This window comes from Acomys russatus, chromosome 32 (genome assembly GCF_903995435.1).
Source record: "Acomys russatus chromosome 32, mAcoRus1.1, whole genome shotgun sequence".
In the NCBI taxonomy this organism is placed as follows: domain Eukaryota; kingdom Metazoa; phylum Chordata; class Mammalia; order Rodentia; family Muridae; genus Acomys; species Acomys russatus.
Genome location: NC_067168.1, coordinates 49,451,577 through 49,473,728, shown reverse-complemented (window position 1 = coordinate 49,473,728; position 22,152 = coordinate 49,451,577). Strand labels below are relative to the sequence as shown.

Sequence of the window (22,152 nt, the reverse complement as noted above, 5' to 3'; positions counted from 1 at the left end):
CATGGAATTTCTTGTCTACCTTAAACATGTTTTACATAACATGATGGTCCATCCATTTTCCTGCAAATAATAATTTGCCATTCTACTTTATGCCTGGGTATACTCCATTGTGCATATAAAACACATTTTCTTTATCTATTCGACTGTTGAAATATATCTAAGCTGGTGCCACAATTTGGCTATGATACACAGTAAAGCAAAAACCATAGGTATGCATGCCTCTGTATCTGTTGAGTACTGATTTAGATTCCTTTGAGTATATTCCCAGGAATGCTATACCTGGATCTAGTTTTAAGTTTGTTTGTTTGTTTTTACTCATAATGAACAAAGGTGTTCATTCACTTTCCCACCATGTTCTCAGCAGAATTTGCTGCTATTTATTTTCTTAATGATAGCCATTCTAACTAGGGTGAAATGAAACCTCAAAGAAATTTTAGTTTGCACAACTAAGTATGTAAACTTTCTATTAGCAGAATATTATCCCAGCACAATTAACTGAGTCTAATTGGCAAACATTCTCATGAATGGTACCATTGTATAGTTCCTCTCCAAAGATGTATGTCTCCTAGTCACCTGAGCCATTGTTTTATGACATTATATACTTCTGGGAATTTGGAGGGGAGCCACACCTCTCAGTGCAACTCATGGACCCCTATGATGGAGGATTATAGATGTTTCTGGTCATGCACTGAGGCCTTATCAGCATTTGTCTAATGGATTTTATGGTAACCATACCTGTATTGTTTCTGGTGAGTTAAAAAAAAAATCCACACTTAGTTTATTCCTCACTCTAGAGTCAAAGATTGTATTTTACCCACAACTTTTTTCACCATCATGACAGGAAAGTCCCTCTTCAATCTCTTTTTGATGACAAAAGAAGAGTGTGAAAAGTATTGCCTAAAACCCACATAGCAACCCAGAGTCAAGAAATTTCCAGAAATAGAAGACAATACTTGGCACTGATGCTAGAAGGACTAGTGAATCAACAAGGCCCTGAAAGCTAGTGGGCAGCTCTCTAGCAGTCTGGTTCAAGTTCCAGGCCTATCCAGAGGATTCTGAAAGAGACTGAACATGTGGAACGGAAAGGGGCTGCAGTCAACCAGAAGTTATTCTTGGAGGAAGCCTGGAGCATTTAAGAAAGCTGGAGACCTTGGCTGACATTGGAGGTGGGGAACTGGGAAGTGAGTGGGTTTGTCACTGGCATGCCTTTAAAGCACTAGTGGTTTAAATGGCAGCCGAGGATAGAAACCTTGTTTACACTGAACAGAGAATGTCTTGTCTGAGTTGGCAGAACTAAATCATGACTTGATAGGACTGACACATGTGGCAGCAACTAGATAGCAAGGGTCACTCTAGGCTCCCTGTGTCTCACTGTACATAACTACCTCTCAGTTGAATGGTACAGGTCATAAAGTGCATTTGCTATTTTAAAGCATTACTCCTTAATTTTTACACATATTTTCATTCCTCTCCTAACTCTCTCTTTACCCATTCTATGAGCCAATAAAGTTTATTCCAACCCTTTTCACAATCCATTTCTTATGTTCCATATCATGTCATAAAACACATATATGTTATTTTTGACATTCAATCAATTCCTTCTCTTTGAGAGAACTTGTTATCGTTTTATCAACTATAAAAGAGTAAAGTATAAGGAAAAGCATGTTATCCTTGTCTGGATTACTTCAAGGAACCCTGGTCTTTCACATCCTTCTTGTATGACCAGCATTTGGATCAGGCTTCTATGATCTCAGCAGCAGTTCTTCTAATCTTGGTACAATACTTTCAATGGTCAAATAAAAAAACTTCAGCCTAACCCAATTGTCTATTCTGCCACCTTTGTTAAGAACACATGTGTGGGCTGGAGAGATAGCTCAGTGGTTAAGAGCACTGTTTGCTCTTCTAAAGATCCTGAGTTCAATTTCCAGCAACCCCAAGGTGGCTTACAACCATCTATAAGGAGATTTGGTGCCCTCTTCTGGTGTACAGGCAGAATACTGTATATGTAATAAATAAATCTTTAAAAAAAATACATGTGAATCTTTTGGCCAATTTCTCTAATTCTTTTTTTGTTTTGCTTTGTTTTTTTTTCAAGACAGGGTCTCTCTGTGGAGCCTTAGCTACCATGAACTCACTTTGTAGACCAGACTGGCCTTAAACTCACAGAAACCCACCTGCCTCTACCTCCCAGAGTGCTAGGATTAAAGGCATGTGCCCCCCACATCTGGCTATTCCTGTAATTCTTTATGGAAATTCCTTCCCTCTATGGTTATCAATTTTGCTCTCTGAGGATGTGGGTCAAGTTGAGTTCAGATCTACAAGTTATCTGCTTCTTAAATGAGCAAGAATGTAGAGTCAGGCATAGAGTGAACTGCTTTCCCATGCTAATGAAAAACGGTTCCCTGAAGAGACAGAAGCTTCACTGTGTAAAAAGGCAATAAAAATCATGTATCCTGGCCCTCTGCATCCTACCACATACACCTGATGCACTGATCTTCAGCTTTCTCAATCAGTGCCTTAACATTCATGCAAGGTTTTTAAAAAAATGTCTCATATCATAATTAATACACCTGCCAATTGAAACTCTGGAATGGCTTACAATATTCTTAGCATAGAATATTCTAACAACAGAGGTATGCACTATGATGAGTCAGTCACTTTTCTCATCACTGCAGCACAATAACTGACAGAAACAACCTAAGGAAAGAAGAGTTTGTTTCAGCGTGTGGTTTCTGTCCAATCAGTGAGGAAGGCATGTGGAAGAAGGATGAAGAGACACCTCACATCTTGGAAGACACGGAAGTAGGGTTCACAGGCCAGAATAAGTGGGTGTAACCTTTGGCAACCCACACTGTATGGCTTATGTTCTCTAAGAAGGCCTCAAGTGTCCAAGGATCTAGCGCAGTAGTTCTCAATCTGTAGTCCTAACTCCTTTGGGGGTTGAACAACCCAATCACAGGGGCCACCTAAGACTGTAAGAAAGCGCCAGTATTTACATTATGATTCATAACAGTAGCAACAACAAAAATAACCTTGCGGTTGGTGGTCATCACAACATAAAGATTTGTATTAAGAGTCATAGTATTAGAAAGGTTGACAATCACTGCTCTGTAGCATCCAAAAAAACCCGTCCCACTAGCTGAAGACCAAGCATTCAAATACACGAGCCTGCAAGACATGTCTAACACACAGACTGTAACAGAAAGGCACCAGCTGCTAGATGCCTTCAAGGGAAGCCATTATGCTCTTCGGTCCTGATGATCTGTACCCTCCTTAGACTGAAGAATGAAAGCTTCTTCATCCACTCATCCTCATTCCTAACTAGGGACACAAAGTTGGAGGTGCAAGCCAACACACTATTTCATCTCTTGGCTTTATGTGTGGCCATTTTCCCATGCTAGGATTTAAAGAAAAAGCTCAGTTTTTACCAACTAATTCATCTACTTGTCCCTTATCTGGAAGTTCAGTGTTAACAATCTGCTCTCTCACACTGATTTGCATATGTTTTCTTTCTTTCTTTCTTTCTCCTTCTTCTTTTTTTTCTTCTTCCTCCTCCTCCTTCTCCTCCCCCTCCTCCTCCTCTTCAATACTCCTGATTTTAACCAAGGAGGGCTATAAGGAAAGGTGTGGATGTATCTTTACAGAATCGAAGAATGAAGGAGCCAACTCTCCAAACACTTTTCAGCTCCAGTAGTCCATGCAGTTCCCTTCTAAGCCACAGTCTATCATCCCACCTCCATCTTCATTTTCCATGCCAATTGGTCTAGCTTAGAGCAAGATGGGATCACTGCCCTTGGACCAAACAGGTCCAGAAAATCCAGGAGGCCTACTGATTCCACTGCATTCATGGTGGGCTGGGGCCTGGGGCCATGTCCCATGGCCCACAGGGTAAACTTACACTCTTACCATTTGTGATTCTTAATTCAGACAGTCAAAGAGCACCCTCAATTCTAGACAATTCCCAGAACTAGGTCACTTGCCCTGTTCTGTGCTGGCCGTTCCTCTCTAAACGCCCCCTGCCTTGCTCCCAGCTGTGTCTCTTCTTGATCCACACCCTGCTCTCCACAAAGGTGCAGCGTCCTAACCTTTGAGATCTGGTCCTCCTTCCAGGAAGGCTTCCCCGAACACTTAGCTTCACAATTACCATATTTTCTCTTTTATGACCAATTTTTAATGTTTATGACCAAAATCTAATGTTTATGTTTTATGAGCAATGCTAAAACTCGTGTCCTTGTGCCACCCAGGCTCCCAGCAGGAAACAACTGACATATTCAAATTGGGCAATTTGAGTAGAGTTTACAAGAAGATAGCAGGGAGATGGGAGAATATGTTCCTTTGAGGTACTGGATTGACTGTTGGCCCTGAGTCACAAGGAGGAATGTTAGAAGAAGCTCTGCCCCCAGAAGTATGACCTATAGGACTAACTAACAAATCTTCTTTGCCTCCCTATCTGCTTCAGTTCTTTCATTGCAAGAAGCTGTTGGTTGCAGTGTCCAATTTCAGACTATGAATTGGGCCATGTTTATTAAAGGCTACAAGCCCTGTCTATAATTTTTAAAAATTCCCATGCAGAAGTGCAAATCAAATGACTCTGAGATTCCATCTTACACCCACAAGAATGGCTAAGATCAAAAACCCAAAAGACAGCTCATGCTGGTGAGGATGTAGAGCAAGGGGAACACCCCCTCCCCCACTTTGCTGGTGAGAATGCAAACTTGTACAACCACTTTGGAAGTCTTGTTGTTGTTGTTGTTGTTGTTGTTGTTGTTTTCCTCAGAAAATTGGGAATAGTGCTACCTCATGACCCAGCTATATCACACCTGGGAATAAACCCAAAAGACATTACACTTGCTCAACTATGTTCATAGAAGCTTTATTTGTAATAGCCAGAAACTGGAAACAACCTAGACATCCCTCAAATGAAGAATGTTTAAAGAAAATATGGCACATTTACAATGAAATACTATTCAGCTATTAAAAACTATAACATTGTGAAATTTGCAGGCAAATGGATGGAACTAGAAATGATCATCCTGAGTGAGGTAACCCAGACCCAGAAAGACAAACATGGTATGTACTCACTTATACATGGACTTTAGCCATAAAGTACAGAATAACCATGCTGTAACACACAGACCCCCAAAAACATAAGCAACAAGTAGGGCCCAAGGGAGAATGCTGGAACCTCACTGAGAAGAAGAAATAAAACAGACATCTGGGATGGATGGAAGGAAGGAACTGGGTGGGAGGGGAGGTGGGAAGTGGAACAGGAGGGATCGATGGTGAGGAGGATGGTGGGAGAGAGCATTGGAATCAGTGGGGGTATCTCTGGGACAAGCTAGAAGACAATGGAAACTCCCAGAAATCTATGAGGCTGACTCTATTTACAAATCCTAGCAGTAGGGGATATGGAACATGAAACTGTCACCTCCTGTAACCAGGCAAGACTTCCAATGGCAGGGTCTGGGTACCAACCTAGCCATAAACCCTTCAACTTACACTTTTTCCTGCCTATAAGAGAGTCAGGGATAAAAAGGGAGCAGAAAGTGAGGAAATGGTCAAGCAATTACTGGCCTAACTTGGGTCCCATACCATGAGAGCCCACCCCTGACACTACACTAATATTCTGCTATACTTGCAGACAGTAGGATAGTTTAACTCTCATCTGAGTGGCTTGACCCAGGAGCTGAAGAAAACAGATGCCGAGACCCACAGCCAAACATTAGGTGGAGCTTGGGAAATCAGGAAGGATCGAAAGAGCTACAGAAGTCAAGAAAACCTACAGAATCAACTAACCTGGACCCACAGAGGCTGAACCACCAACCAGAGATCATCCAGGTGACAGACCTAGGCCCCCTACACACATGTAAGAGATGGGCAGCGTGGGCCTCTAACCGCAAGAGCAGGGGCTGTCTCTGACTCTGTTGCCTGCCTTTGGACCCTTACCTCTTCTCTTCCCAGGCCCTCCCTCTCACCTCATTTCCCCCAATGACCCCCCTCCCTTTCTCCTCAGAGAAGGGGAGACCTACCATGGATATTAACCTGCCTTGACATATCAAGTTGTAGTAGGACTGGGTGCATCTTCTTCTATTGAGGATAAAAGGAGAGGGTCATAGGGGGAGGGGAGGGGAGGGGAGAAGGAAGGACTAGGAGGAGAGGCGGGAGGGGAAGAAGGTAAAAGTCTCATGCACATATATACTGGAAAGTCTAGATTCCATCCGTCCACAAGCAGCAGACAATAAATGAGGATAGGCTTTGCAGGCGCTTTTTCTTTTCTTTTCTTTCTTTCTTTCTTTCTTTCTTTCTTTCTTTCTTTCTTTCTTCAATAGCTTCTATTCACACATATTTTCAGCATACTCATTATTTTAGCTTCCTGTAAGACCTCTTGGAAGGAAGTCTGAATTTTGACTTAAGCAGGGCATTTTATAGGTCTTGAGCTATAACCAGCCTTACCAAAGCCATAACGCAGAGAAAAGCCAGCATTGACCAAAATGAAACACAGGGATTTGCTGTCTTTTGTCACTATTTCCTGTTGTCTTTGTGTCACACAGTTCCTGGGGATATAAAAGCAGCTCCTGGTGTCTGGCAACACAAGTAGACAAGACAGCTGTCGGTATTCTAAAGTTTCATGTTGTAATATCAACAAAAGCCTGCCGTTCCTGGCACAGGAGCACACTCTGTGTTGGGCTGTCTGTGGCCGCGGCACTGTTATTAGCTGGTGCCCTCTAGTGTTACTATCTTCTACTACAACTGTAGTGAAAGGGGATGCTGGCACGGGAAAAACCTGGGCTGAGAAAGGTTGGTGTCAACTTGTCAGCACTGCTAATTGAGCTGACTTGCAATGGCTTCTCCATCTGACTCCAGCTTTTCTGTGCCCACACACCTGTCTGTGTGTCTGTCTGTCTGTCTGTGCTTTCTTCATTCCCTTGTTGCCCCAGTCAGGTCAGTTCCTGGAGCTGTGCTGGACGTGGCACTCATATCTGCATATATTTGTACCTTACATTGAGGTACAAAAAGTCCCATGATTATCTGAAGTCGCAAAAGAATCTAAACTTCTGAGAAAGGGTCCAGAGTGTCCAATTTTGTTTACTTGAGGCTTGTCAGAGAGCGTGGCAGGCATTAAGTAAATATCTGCTGGATAAGTGAACGTAAGGGCAGTGACACCCTCAATGCACCTTACCACATAGAAGCATGCCTGGTTCCACGGCTGATGTGGGTGATGCATTTTTCTCACTTATCTCTCCCTTTCTTTCTGAAATCTGCTTTGCAGAACTTGAGCCATCAGTTTGTAAAAGTAACCTTTATTCTCTTGGCTCAGTTGTTGTCTGGGAGGCTTACTGACTCTTTCTGCTAACTTCGGCCTAGTCCTGGAGGCTTCTAGACTCCATACAATCTCACCTAGGCCTAGAATGTTTTCAGCCTCTGAGACCTACTGCTTAATAAGCTCACCATTTCTTCTTATTTCTGAGCTCTGGGATGGCTGGTTTGACTCAACTGTTCTAGCTCAAACTCTTCTCCTTGCTGACTTATTTAATATGGCTTCTATCCTGGCCTGGAATTGCACTACTTGGCCTCAAACTAATTCAGCCATCTGCTCTAATTTTCTGGCTTCTCATTTTCTGGCTCATTCCATTGTTACCTGAGTTCTCTCTCTCTCTCTGCAACCCATCTCTCTATTACTGTCCTAGTAAAATGTCTCCTTCTCTCTCTGTAAAACTGCCTCTTAAGCAGCTTCCCTTTCCTCTCTTCTCTTGAGAGTTGGGCATATCCTATTCTGTCAAATCTTCTCTGATTCACTGCCTTTTCTGCCACTCAATTAGACATTACATCACTTTCAAACATGGGTGCTTCTTTCTACAAACGAGTTTTACCTTTGTTTAGGATTAAAGGCATGTACTACTATCCCTAGGCCTAAGCTTTTTTTTTTTAACCTGATATTTGTTCTATACCAGACTGGCCTTAAACTCAGATCTTTTTGCCTTTCTCCTAGATTAAAGGTATGCTTGTATTCCAACTGGAATTGTATACAGTTTAAATTTTACAATAGAAACAATTACCAATCCCACACTCTTAACAGTCCGAATGTCCTTATGAAGATCCACCCAACCACTGATGCGATGATCCTCCATAACTGCAGATCTGATCATCTGTCCTTCAGCAACAGCCCATTTTAGCATCAAGGTTTTCCAGTCTGCCAGTCTGATGGACTATCTGTCCCTCTTCAGCTGGTTTAGTTAAGTTGTCTCCATGCAGTGGGATCTGCTTTCTGTGCCATCTGCATTGCTGTATTTCCTCATCTCTTCCTTGAGTGGTGACTTTTTATAGATCAGGCTGGCCTCCTAACTCACAGAGATCTGCCTCTCTCTGCCTGGGTGCTGGGATTAAAGGCGTGCATCACCACACCCAGTTTACAGTCCACTGTCTTTTAGCTAATCTTATTTCCAGGTTCTGTTTCTCAAGGTACAATTAGATCTTTATGAATCCACACACAAACTGGACATTCAGGCATTCTCACATGCCCAGCTCCAGGCCAGCGAGCCATTCTTACCCATTGTCAATGGGCTGTCTACCTTGATCGTCAGTTTCATCAGGTACCATAGGCTCACAATTAAGCATTTTATGTTCTCTTAGTTCCTCTATCCCTTGACTTTCATGCTTTTGTATTATCATAGCTAATTTTTCTTGTTGTACAGGTATTTTTTCAATCATCTTTGAGGGGAAAAATAAAAAGATTGCACTTGATGTAGAGAGGGGTCTACTCCACTGGTCACATTTGCAATGAGTGCTGCAGTGGCTTTTTCAAGTAATGTTTCTATATCCTCAACTCCTACCCTTGTTTTCAAGGGGTCTGAAATAGAGTTTCCCGGTTTTTGTTTGTTTGTTTTGTTTTGTTTTGTTTTGTTTTTGAGTTTTCCATTTTTAATACTGAAAAGTCTGTCTATATAATTAAAATTGTCTTTTGGGGTCGCTAACTGTGATTCACTGTCTGAGTCATCCCTTGCTCTGGGCTCAAGGCTCCCAGTGCTCCGAAGTCTCCTTAGCCTCTCTGGGCATCCAGCTTAATTCAAAGAACTGAATCCTCCTCTGGAGATGATCCCAGGTGAATTTCTTTCTGCAGCTTTCGGTCAGATGTCTCTTGTCCTCTGCTTCTGCAAGTTAGTGGGCTTTCTTTTCAGTCATGTTGGGTTTTCTTACCAATTGCATTGAGCACAATATGTAAAAGGTATTTTATTCTCCTGGCTCAGTTGTTATCTCGGAGGCTGACTGCCCTTTCTGCTAATCTAGGCCTAGTCCTGGAAGTTTCTAGCTCTAACCTAGACCTAGAATATTTTCAGCCTCTGAGGCTTACTGCTTAATAAGCTCACTCTTATTTGTTCTTTCTGAGCTCTGGGCTGGCTAGTTCAGCTCAGCTGTTCTGGCTCAAACTCTTCTCCCAGCTGATTTATTCAATCTGGCTTCTTTCCTGGCTCAGGATTGCTCTGCTTCTCTCTGATTATTTAACAAAGTCTGAGTCTACTTGGGCTATCAGGAGACTAAAGATGCTCTCTCCCAATTTTTTTTATTATCCATTAGAGAGAGGGCATTGGGACTAAAAGATGTAAAATAAGTTGTTCCAGATCAGAGGGTAAAATTTTTAAAAATATATTTTATTACTTATTCATATTACATCTCAATAGTTATCCTATCCCTTGTATCCTCCCATTCTTCCCTCCCTCCCATTTTCCACCTTACTCCCCTCCCCTATGACTGTGACTGAGGGGGGCCTCCTCCCCCTGTATATGCTCCTAGGGTATCAAGTCTCTTCTTGGTAGCCTGCTATCCTTCCTCTGAGTGCCACCAGGCCTCCCCATTAAAGGGACATGGTCAAATATGGGGCACCAGAGTTCGTGTGAAAGTCAGACCCCACTCTCCATTCAACTGTGGAGAATGTCCTGTCCATTGGGTAGATCTGGGTAGGGGTTCGAAGTTTACTGCATGTATTGTCCTTGGCTGGTGCCATAGTTTGAGCAGGACCCCTGGGCCCAGATCCACCCATCATAATGTTCTTCTTGTAGGTTTCTAGGACCCTCTGGATCCTTCTATTTCCCTATTCTCCCATGCTTCTCTCACCTAGAGTCGCAATAGGATGTCCTCCCCTCTGACCCACTTTCCTGGTGAGTGAAGACTTTCATGGGACATGCCCCCTGGGCTACTATCCAGATATAAGTGATTATATACTATTTGACTCTTTCTGCTTCTGGGTTAACTCATTCATTATGTTCATTTCTAGTTCCATCCATTTGTCCACAAATTTTGGGAATTCTTTGTTTTTAATAGCTGAGTAGTATTCCATAGTGTAAATGTACCACAGTTTCTTTATCCATTCTTCTATTGAAGGACACGTAGGCTGTTTCCATGTTCTGGCTATTATGAATAAGGCTGCTATGAACACAGTTGAGCAAATGTTGTTGTGTGCTGGAGCATTTTCTGGGTATATTCCAAGGAGTGGAATAGCTGGGTCTTGAGGAAGCCTTATTCCCAGTTTTCTGAGAGAGTGCCAGATAGATTTCCAAAGTGGCTGTACTAGTTTGCATTCCTACCAGCAATGAAGGAGTGTTCCTCTCTCTCTCTCCACATCCTTGCCAGCATGTGGTGTCACTTGAATTTTTGATCTTAGCCATTCTGATGGGTATAAGATGGAATCTCAGAGTTGTTTTGATTTGCATTTCTCTGATGACTAATGAGGTTGAGCATTTCTTTAAGTGTTTCCCAGCCTTTTGATATTCCTCTGTTGAGAATTCTCGGTTTACTTCTGAGTCCCATTTCTCAATTGGGTTATTTGGTTTGGTGGTGTTTAATTTCTCGACTTCTTTATATATTTTGGATATTAGACCTTTGTCAGATGTAGGGTTGGTGAAGATCTTCTCCTAGTGTAGGCTATCACTTTGTTCTGTTTACAGTGTCTCCTGCCCAGAGGGTAAATTTATAGGAGGAAACTTCTAATGTCCTCAGGGCTGCTGGGATAGATGTTTGGGCCTTAACATCAAAACAGAAACATAACTTTTTATCTTTTAGCAATTCTAAGACTTTATTTTTAATAAGAAATGTGTTCCTGTGACTCAAAATCCAAAAGATACAAAAGGCCACCCCATTTTTCCTGTTCTTTAGCCAACTGTATTTCGCTTAAAGAGCCACTGGCAATGGTTTCATGTGTTTTCTAGAGGAGATGGTAAGTGCGTTTAAAAGTGTGTGTGTGTGTGTGTGTGTGTGTGTGTGTGTGTGTGTGTGTGTGTGTGCAAGCGTGTCGGAGTCCATATTTTGACAGCTTGGTCCCTAGAATGGCACTATTGAAAAGCAGTTGGGTCTAGTGGGATGTCCTAGTCGTTGAAAGTGTGCTTCCAAAAAAAGCTGTGGGACCCATCATCTTCTTGGATCACAGAGTAAGCGGTTTTCTCCAACACATGCTCTTCACTGTTACCAGACGGCCAAAATTTAGAGCTGCTGGGTCTTGGCCTGGAATCTCCAGATGCATGAGCTCAATTTACCTCTTCTGTTTATAAATTACTGCAGATATTTCACTGTAGCAATGCAAAGGTGACCAATATACTAATTTTTCCAGATATAGATTCTTTTAGTGCTCTGACTTTTTCTTCATGCTGTCCCTCGGCCAACTTATCCTTGGGGTGCTCCTCACAACTGTTACTATCCGCTACCCTTACTTTCCACCATCCCTGACTCACTTCCTAACTCACTTCCCTGGATAGTTCTGAGGCTTCCAGCCCATCCCCTATGTATTGCTATATCTTTTTGTTTTAAATTTTTATTTATTTAATCACTTTCCAACTGATCCTAGACCCCTCCTTCCTCTCTTCCCAGTCCCACACTCACTTCCCCTCCCCCATTCCCCCTTTCCTTCTTCTCAGAGAAGCGGAGACCCCTAAGGGGTACCAATCCACTCTGGCACCTCAAGTCACAGAGGACTAAGCACATCTCCTCCCAATGAGGCCAGACAAGGCAGCCCAGCTAGGGGAAGGGATCCAGAGGCAGGCAACAGAGTTATAGACAGCCTCTACTTCCATTGTTAGGGGACCTATATGATGGCCAAGCTGCACACCTGCTACATATGTGTAGAGGTCTAGGTCCAGCCATGCAAGCTCTTTGGTTGATGGTTCAGTCTCTGTGAGGCCCCATGGGCCCAGGTTAGTTTACTCTGTTGGTCTTCTTGTGGTGTCCTTGACCCCTCTGGCTCCCTCTATCCTTCCTCCCACTCTTCCACAAAACTCCCTGAGCTCGGCCTATTGTTTGGCTGTGGGTCTCTGCATCTGTTTACATCAGCTGCTGGACGGAGACTAGCAGAGGACAGTTATTCTGAGCTGCTGTCTGCAAGCACAGCGGAGTCATTAACAATGTCAGGAGTTGGCTCTCTCCCAAGGCATGGGTCTCAAGGTCAGCCAGTCAATGATTTACCATTCCCTCAATCTCTGCTCCATCTTAATCCCTACACTTCTTGTAGGCAAGACAAATTTTGGGTCAAAGGTTTTATGTGTGGGTTGGTGTCCCCTTCCCTCCAGTGGAAGTCCAATCTGGCTACGGAGGTGGAGACTCAGGCTCCATGTCCCCCACTGTTAAGGATCTCAACTCCCAGGGGCCTCCTCTGTCCCAGAGATGCTCCCCTACTGATTTTCATTCTCTTTCCTGGTCCTCCCCCTCCCACTGTACCCCACAGCCCACCCTAGCTCTCCCTTCACCTGGTCCCCATTCTTGTTACTCCTCCCTCCCCCACACAGCTATCTTGCTATAGCTTCTTAATGTGTAGGGTTGAGTGTATTGTCTCCCGGAGCTACACTTTTCAATAGCCTTTCTCACCTTCTTAACAAAGCTCGAGATCCTTAGACTGAAAGTCATGACCCATCTTGATCTGTCCATCCTCTATTTCTTTCCACTCATGAAGTGCCCACACCCTCCTCCAGTTGAACTGAGCATTCTACAAATCCTTGCTTAAATCTTTCCAAATCATTCCTGTTCTGCACAGACCTGTTCAGAAGCCCTTTCTTCCACTAAGTCATTCTTTACTCAAGTAAATGATCTGTCCCTGTCTGACCTAGGCATAGCACAAAATGTCTACCATGGATTCCTTTGTTTCTTTCTTAATTTATCCTACTTGACTGAGGTGCTATGAGGACAAGGTTTATGTTTTTCTTACACCTTGGATTCCTCACTTAACCCAAAGCAGTGTTTTTACATGCCATCCCTGTAACTTAAATGGGCAGGGTTAGATGGGAACCTGGCAGGTTTATGCCACACTGTCTACATTTTCTCTGGAAAATGACAGATTGTTGCATTAACTTTTTAAACAAACATGTACTTACCCAAGAAAGGGACCAAATGATAGACCAAAACAATGATTCCATCAAAGTTCAACTTAGCAAAAAAAAAAAAATGAGTTTATTGAACCTACTTACAGAGCATTATTGAAGGGCTAATTAAAAGAGTGAGAGTTACCCACCAAACGCTGTGTCATCAAAAAGTTTGATCCCATCATGGATGATGGCCTCATGGAAACTCAGTCATGGGGTCACACTTTCAAGTAAGTTTTCCATTCTTATGTATCTGTAGCGTCTCACAAGATGATGTGCAAGTTGGGGCAGGAGAGAGTAATGGTTAGAATCCAAGGTGAGGGTCCTGTGACCCTAGATTTCCTTCCACTGTGGAGTACCAGTAGCTCCAATAGCATCACTATTGACCAATTTACCTCTATTTTCTTCTGTCCAAATCATTGCCATGGCTACTAGATCAAGGTAGTCCCTACTTCAAAATAATCATGAGGTGATCAGGTTATATCCAGAAGAAAAAATGCTGTATTACAAACACAAGTTAAGTAAAACCTTAGAACTTACATCCCCAAGAATCTATAAACAAGGAGAAGAAAAGAATGAGAGAAAGGGACCTGAGCCATTTCCACTCCATTGTTTCTGCATTCATCTTTGTGTTACTCACAGCTTCTAGACCAGGGTACTAAATACAGGTGATCAAGAAAAGCTCATAAGAATTAAATTGATAGACTAGAAGTTCCTACTACAGTGATCCACTTCAAATGGACTAGCAAGCATATCTTATAGGCTGGCCATAATAGCAGATAACCTTATCATAGATATCCAGTGGGCCCATATGTCTCTCCCACACACTTGTGAAATCCTCAGTTTTGATCGCCAAGTCTCTGAAAGCATAATCGTTACAACAGCTGTGAAAGTGTGGTCTTTTCCAAGGATCATGGCCGCCACTGGGAACCTCACTTCAAACATGAGTCATAAGCTCTAGGTGGGGTTATAAGCACACATCTGGATCCAAAGAACACCACGTGGGGTTTTTAGGGTCTCATGCACCAGAATAATGAATCTGACCAGGAACATATAGAAAATTATTGAAATAGAGGCAGCTTACTAAGAAAGATTAAAAAGGCAGTCCTGAGAGTAAAAGGAGGCTAATAATCTGGAAAAAGACAGACACCCAAAGTACCATAAGAATTCTTATTATTCATGGGTTACTTGCACAGTGCCAACTTTCTCTGTATAATATCATAGATTTTTCTTGTACATTCTCTATTTGCTATGTGAGACCAGATGGAAAAGAGTTTCCAGTCTCAATTTATGTGTTAATCTTAATGGCTGTCTCCAAATCTCTACTCTTCTGTAACAATAGGAGTCATCTGTCCATGTGCCGGTACAGCCTCCAGGTGCTTATGGTGTCAAGTCTAGAGCAATTGAGCTAGAGCACCTGGAATCCTCAGCACAGAAGGCCCCAGCTTAATTTTCAATAGGAAACTGGCGTTGAGGAGGACAATGTGTTTCTTCCAGGGTGATCTCAGTCACTAATGGAAAATATGACAACTTGACATGAGTAGGAATTCATATGACTTTTAAGAATGATTAAAGAAGACACAAAATCCAGTTTCCTGCGAGAGCAATTGTCCATATACAGATAATAATCAAGAGTAAAAAGAAAGCTATTCATCAAGAAAGAGAAAAAATGCTACTTACGTTAGGAAATTAAGTAAATGCGTTTTGTGAAACATTTCACTGGTTTCAAAAGATAGCTAAACAAGATGTTTGAAAAAATTTTAAACCTCCCTACTTGTGCTAAATAGAGTAACATTTAAGTGACTCAGAACATATATAGCTCTTCAGAGGCTCAAGAAAAGCTACCATTTTCATGTTTGGTGACATTGGCCAGCTCATGGCCTCTGGTGATGACCTTGGGGTACATGAGAACACATTGCAGTTAGTATGTGCGATTTTAAGGCCGTTGAGAGCATCAATGTTGCATAGAAAGTAGCAATGACTGGCCTAGAGGTCACTGTGGTTGACCCAATGTGTTCGCTTCATCTCCCAGTCCATGTAAGGTAGGCGAGTTTTCTCTGCCCAGCTAGAACACCACAGAGATTTCCTGCTCCCCAGTGGACGGGGAGACAGAACTGGTTCTTTCCATTTTCTCACCAGGAAGGAATGGAATGTATTTCCCCAGGTAGATCGCCACGTGCCTGTGGAAAAAGAGCCGAAGGTGTTTCCGAAATCTCTCACCAACAAAGGCATAGATGATTGGATTGATACAGCAGTGGGTGTAGGCGATCACCTCGGTCACCTGCATGGCCAGGTCCAGGTGTGTGCTCTTCTGACAGCTGTTCTCCAAAAATGTACTGTGAAAAGCAGAGAGAAGGAGAACCAGGTTGTAAGGGGTCCAAAAAATAAAGAAGACTATCATGACAACAAAAATCAGCCGGATGGCCTTGTGCTTTTTTTTATTGGGGCATCTCAGCAGAGTTTTAATGATTCCTGAGTAGCAGACAACCATGACGAGGAGAGGAAGAGCTAGACCAAAGATATTCATCCTTAGAGCGTGGAAACGCTTCCAGCTCTCTTCTTCACCCTCTGGGTAACGAGGACTGCAGAGAGACTCGCCAGGGCTGTCTTGGGTCTCATAAAAAAGAAATTCAGGGAATGCTGCCAGTCCTGCCAAGCTCCAGGTGATGATGCTGGTGATAGTAGCAAAAGTCACAGTCCGGGCTCGAAGGGCAAACACAGCATGGACGATGGCCAGGTACCTGTCAATTGTCATCAGGATGATGAAGAAGATCTCACTGTACAAGGCCAGGTAATAAAGCCCAGAGAGGAGCTTACACATGTGATGGCCAAAACACCACTCATTCCACACAACGTAGTGAATCCAGAATGGGACAGTAAAGAGAAAAAGCAAGTCAGAAATAGCCAAATTGAGCAGGTAGATATTAGTCATAATTTGCAGCTTCCTGTACTTGATGAGGATCAACACAACCACCACGTTGCCCAGGAGACCAATGATGAACACCAGTGAGTACAGTGGAGGCAGCAGCCATGACCCCAGCTCTTTGATGCTGACTTTCTCACAGGGTGGTGCCCACTCATATTCATAAGGTGTGGTCCCAAAGCTTTCAACCACAGTCTGGCTTTCATTTGTGTACAGAGCCATTCCACTTGCCTCTGTGATAGAAAAAAACATATATATATATTTTATTTTTTTGAAAAAAAATATTTTTTAAAGCAACAACAACGAAACAACTATATGAAACATATTACTTGATTATTCATTAAGGAAACTCAAGTCAGAATCTGCTAAGTACATGTTTCAAAAGATATACGTGAAATGCTATGAGTAAAGGTCAGGAAGCAAAACCCTGCAGTTCTTAAAGGCATCGTGATTCATAATAGGAAAAAACCAGAAATGTTATGGGTGATGGTAATGAATGGAAATATTAATTTCTGAAAGTATTTGGAGGAGGAAATTCAGAGTTTTGAACTGAAGCATGAAGTGAATGAAAATAATAATTATATTTCCATGCAAAAATGTAATTATTATCATTACTGCATATTTTAAGGCATTTTGGAATTTCTATCTTATATATGCTGGCTTTCAAAATCATTATCTTCATATAAATTGCAAAATATTTGTGGTACTAGTAATGATAACCACCTCTTTGATGAACATGTACAAAATACTTAATGGGGAACTGATGCTTACTGAAACAGTATTTTATCTGAAATTCTCTAACAAGTAGGTTTAAGTTTGGTAGAGTTTTAATTTTTACATAGATACAATCCTTTTGTCAGTAATTTAAATATAATGATTTTAAATGTAGCTATTTATTTAGTTATTGTTTTATTATTATTATTATTTATTAAGCCTTGAAGTAGGTACAATCTTAAGGAGCATTTTCCTTGATGACTCTTTTTTTTTTTTCAATTTATTCACTTACATGCTGATTGTAGCCCCCTTCCCTCATTGCCTCCTGACCCCACCGTCCCTCCTTCATTCCCTCCCCCTCCCTCCCCTAGTCCTCAGAAAGGGAGCCTTCTCCCCTAACATCTGACCTCAGCCTGTCAAGTCTCATCTGGACTGCCTGTATCCTCTTCCTCTGTGGCCTGGCAAGGCTTCCCCACCAGGGGGAAGTAAGAAATGTGGGGGGGCCAGAGTCCATGTGAGAAGTAGTCCCTACTCGCTATATTATGGGACCCACAAGGAGACTGTGTGCCTATGGACTACATCTGAGCAGAGGGTCTAGGTCCTCAACATGCATGGTCCTTGGTTGGTGCATCAGTCGCTGCAGTACCCCCTCCTCCGCTGGGATTTGTTGGCTCCATTGGTCACTTTGTAGAGCTCCTGACCCCTCCAGGTCCTTCTGTTCCCCAACTGTTAAGACTCTCCATGCTCCACCCTGGAGTTTGGCTGTGTGTCTCAGCATCTGCTTGGATCCCCTGCTGGGTGGAGTCTTTCAGGACCTCTATGGTAGGCTCCCTTCCTGTTGCTTCTGTTCAACTGCTTCTGGTGTCTATTCTATTATTTTATTTATTTATTTATTTATCTATCTATTTATTTATTTATAGTTTTTTGAGTCAGGGTTTCTCTGTGTAGCATTGGCTGTCCTGGACTCACTTTGTAGACTAGGCTGGCCTTAAACTCACAGTGATCCACCTGCCTCTGCCTCCCAAGTGCTGGGATTACAGGTATGCATCACCACGCCCAGCTGTCTATTCTATTTTTGATGACTCTTCTCTTCTCTGGCTTTTGGTAGTGCTATGGTAAGCAATGGTATCCCGAAAGCTTCTCTTTCACAAAAGAAATGATCATCTGGAGGGTACAAGAGAGGGATTTTCTTTCTTTTTATTTTATGTATATTGATGTTTTGACTGCATATGTCTGTATGAGGGTGTCATATCTCCTGGAACGGGAGTTACAAAAGGTTGTGAGCTGTCATGTGGATGCTGGCAATTGAACCCCAGTCCTCTGCGATAGCAGCTAATGGTCTTACATGAGGAGCCGTCTCCCCAGCCCCGGGAAAGGGATTTTCTAATACAACTTATCTTTTAGACCAAGAGCTGGAGGGCTGGTGCCGGATTTCCTACAGACTATTGACTCCATCAGAAAACTAAGAAAAGCAGACAAGGCAGGAATGCCATGAAGGGCAGCAAATCCACACTCTGCTTGCTCACTGCTCAGTTATCTAAAGTTGGACTGATTTTAGGAAACTTTACGCCTTAATATCAAAGTTGTACAAATGCAAAACTAGATTTTGGTTTTTTTCCCCCTTGCTTTCTGTCCTTTAAAACTATGTCTATATCTATTTAGTCATCTATACATGATTACAAAAATGTTAATTTTAAAAAGGTTCTTTTTACTTCGTATTTCTCCAAACAAAATGGCCTTCGTTCAAGAAAAGAATGACTCTTCCCCTCATTTCTTAAAAACAAGATGTAAATCTTCCATGTGAAAATAATATCATATACTTGACATTTTAACATTTCTATCCTCAAGAATGGGAAATTAAGGTTCTCTACACAAATTATCGAGTCCTGTGACCATTTGAAAACTGTGATAAGTTTTGCTCCCACACAGATAGATGTTTGGGTCTGTCTACAAACAGAACAAGATGATTCGTCTTCTCCATAAAATACAACTTCACCATTTACCTTACCAACAATGTACCTTACTTTCCTGACACGTGTACAAACTTGTTTCCATTATTGTTTCTTGGTGCTTTAGTTAAAAATATGAATTACAATTATTCATCTTGCTAAGAATGCAGCTCAGTGATAGAGTTCTTGCTTATATTCTAGGCCCTGAATTCCACTCCCAGCCCTGAACAAAAAGTCTTAACCTTTACATTATTTTCCAGAAAATGAGGAAGCTCAATATTGCATATGCTTCTTCATATTCTAATTTTAATATTAAAATTGTAATTCATATTTTTTCTTGTTCTGTCTCAGAGGTTATTTGAAGATTATCTCAAAATGAGAAGCGAAGAGACCAAAGGCCTAAGTGGGGTGAGGAGGGAATGAAAAGGTAATACAGGGACAAGAGGGGACAGACACAGAGACTCGTGGCTGAGTTATCTCAATAAATTCCTATGCAGTAAGAATAGCAATTCTGAGTTTCTTCTTAAGTTTTTTCTTCTTTAAAATAAAAAAAATTTTATGTCTCATCAAAATAATTTTCTATCTCATGTTGATTTTCTCAAAGTCTTTGATTATTTAAGAAATTCAATTCACCTCTGCCATAAGGGACAAGTATTTCTCATCTGCATATCGTTGTAGATTTGCTTTGGAACTTCCAATTGTTGTTTGAGTTAGATGAGTGGCTAAGTACTGCATTGTTGACCTGGACCCTACTCAGTCAAGCGTTCTAAATCTCAAAGTGTAGTCAGCTCATCTTGACTGCCTTGGCTTCACGCACCTGACAAGGACTTTTACTAACTCCTTTCCTGGAGATTAAAGTTTGTCATTGTCTTTTAATAGCAGGTGCTTCAAATGTGGCAAATACCTTTGAATACAGATTGATGATATTTAGTTTATTGAGATGGTCATAAAGAATATATTTTCATAGGAAAAAATATCTGTGCTGCCAAAGTAATGTAATCAGCATGATAGGACCAAGCGTTACCAGTATGTTCCGCTTGCTAAGCCCAAGGGTTTCTAGTGAGCATACCAAAAAACACACTCTGCGCCTCTCCTAGGTGCTATGCACATTGTAATTGGAAACACATATTATATTGCCTTCTGTTACTTATTTAAACATCCTGATCTCATGTGGTTAAAATGGTTTGAAATATAATTTGTAATAGGTCCAATATATTAGGTAGGCTCCATGATTATTTAATCAGCATCTTAATGGTGAATGAAGTTTGTCCCAATCTGTCCTTTTGTAAGTAATGCAGCAGCGAACATCTCTGTTTTAAAACTTATTTACTTATACTACATACACCAATACACATTTTCAAACTCTAATAACATTTCCAAAACTTTTGATGCATTTTACCAAATTGCTTCCAGGAAATGTATAACAACAATAAATTCTTAACACTGTAGGTGATGGTGCCAGCTTTGGAAAGCGTCCATCAAGATGGAAAAGAACTAAAACAAGAAAGTCACTGGGCCAAATAGGTAGATACAGAGCTGTCTTATTATTATTACCGTTCTGCTCATTGCTGAGGGATTTTGTATGTTGTAATTATTACTCATCATATTTCCTTGTCTATGCATTGACTGTGCTCTTTAGTATTCTGCTGAGCATATTTGCTCCTTTCTTATTGAGTTATAGAGACTCACATTTCTTATTCCAGGAGGATTACTCAGCGGCAGGCTTCAGTATAATTATTGCCATCTTCTGAAAGTGGTAAGAGGGTCTTCTACCCCAGTACAGTTCCTCATGTTGTGGTGACCCCCAACCACAAAATTATTTTATTGCTACTTCTTAGCTGTAATTTTGCTACTGTTATTAATTGTAATGTAAATATATTATATGCATGACATCTGACATTCCACTTCCCAAAGGAGTTGCAACCCACAAGTTGAGAATCACTGCTCTATTTTTAACTAAAGTCCACCACCCTCTCTCAAAGCACTCACCAAAACCAGTTCGCTTCTAACCTCAGCCAAACTAAGGTTTTTCAAAAGGCTAAATGAAATTTTCTGTCTTGATCTTCTAATAAAGATCCACCAAAGGCACCCGGCCAACCTAATCCACACAGACAGGAAGACACCAAGGCAAGCACCAACCACTTTACCTGGTAACCTGACTTAGAGTTGACTTCTCACTCTACCTCATGTTGCCCTTAAGTCACTATATGCCACCACCCTCTTGGAAGCAAGAGAGCTTCTGGAAGCTATTTTTTCCACCTACCTGAACTAATACATCCATTTTTTCCTTTCCTAGCCTACTTGGAATTATTTTCTAAGAAACATCTGTTTGAATTTTAACATGTCCTTGTCCAACAAAGAACAAAAAGAAGAAACAATACCTGGTGATTATGTTCTAAGCCCTTTATGAGTCCAGTAGTAGCTCAGGTCTCACTGCCGATGAGGTGGAGATAATATTTGATTACATGTGCAGTCAGGTAGTAAACAGCACAGCTTCCTGTTTTAAAAAGGCTAGCTCCTCAGGTTTTGCAAGTTTTCAGAAAGATATCAACTTGCTACAGTTCTTCCTTTCTGTTATTTACTGCAGGCACTCGGTCCTCAGTGTGACCTCTGAGCTATCTGGGGATGGACACTGCACTCAGCAGCTCTCTTGCAGCTCTTTACCCATTTGGCTCATTTTTGATGTAATGTGCTGGTGACAACTTTGCAATAATCACCACTTGAACCCACGGGCAGGCTGGAGGAAGAGCAGCATGGGGATTTCCCCTGAAGGGAAGGGTGAGAACAGCAAATTTTCTGGGAGAGACTGAAAATCATGAGGGCAAAGAACATCAGTAAAGGTTTTGGCAACTCACGAAGACATGAATTTGCACTTTAGCTGTGGTTCCACCGCTGCATGGCCTTAGGGTTATCACTGAGCGGGCCTTGCTGAACCCTAGTTTTCTCCTTTATAACTTCAACACATATTTATTTCCTAAAGCTGTCATAAAGTCAATTAAGGTAAACACATAGAGTTTCTATGTAAAGTGCGGAGCTCAACCAATGTAAAATGTAGGTTCAATTCCACTATGCCATGGCTCCCAGGGCTAGGAACATCTCTTCCCTAGGTGCTGACATCCCCAGGGACCTGTTGTGATGCCGCACACTAGAGCCATTCACCTAATGTTGATGGGAACAGTGCCAACTCTATGCTGTAGTCTCTGACACACTGACTGACTGGCAGATCAAT

The 22,152-nt window shown here is 41.8% G+C and overlaps 1 protein-coding gene across 1 annotated transcript; it reads right to left on the bottom strand.

The window, feature by feature from the left end:
• Positions 1–15,352: 15,352 nt before the first annotated feature.
• Positions 15,353–21,435, bottom strand: Ccr3 (C-C motif chemokine receptor 3). The gene is made up of 2 exons (XM_051140203.1): positions 21,305–21,435; positions 15,353–16,493 (listed from the first exon to the last, which is right to left on the bottom strand). Exon 2 carries the CDS (start codon positions 16,480–16,482, stop codon positions 15,403–15,405), a length of 1,080 nt encoding a protein of 359 aa, XP_050996160.1. The 5' UTR covers positions 16,483–16,493; positions 21,305–21,435; the 3' UTR covers positions 15,353–15,402.
• Positions 21,436–22,152: the final 717 nt, after the last annotated feature.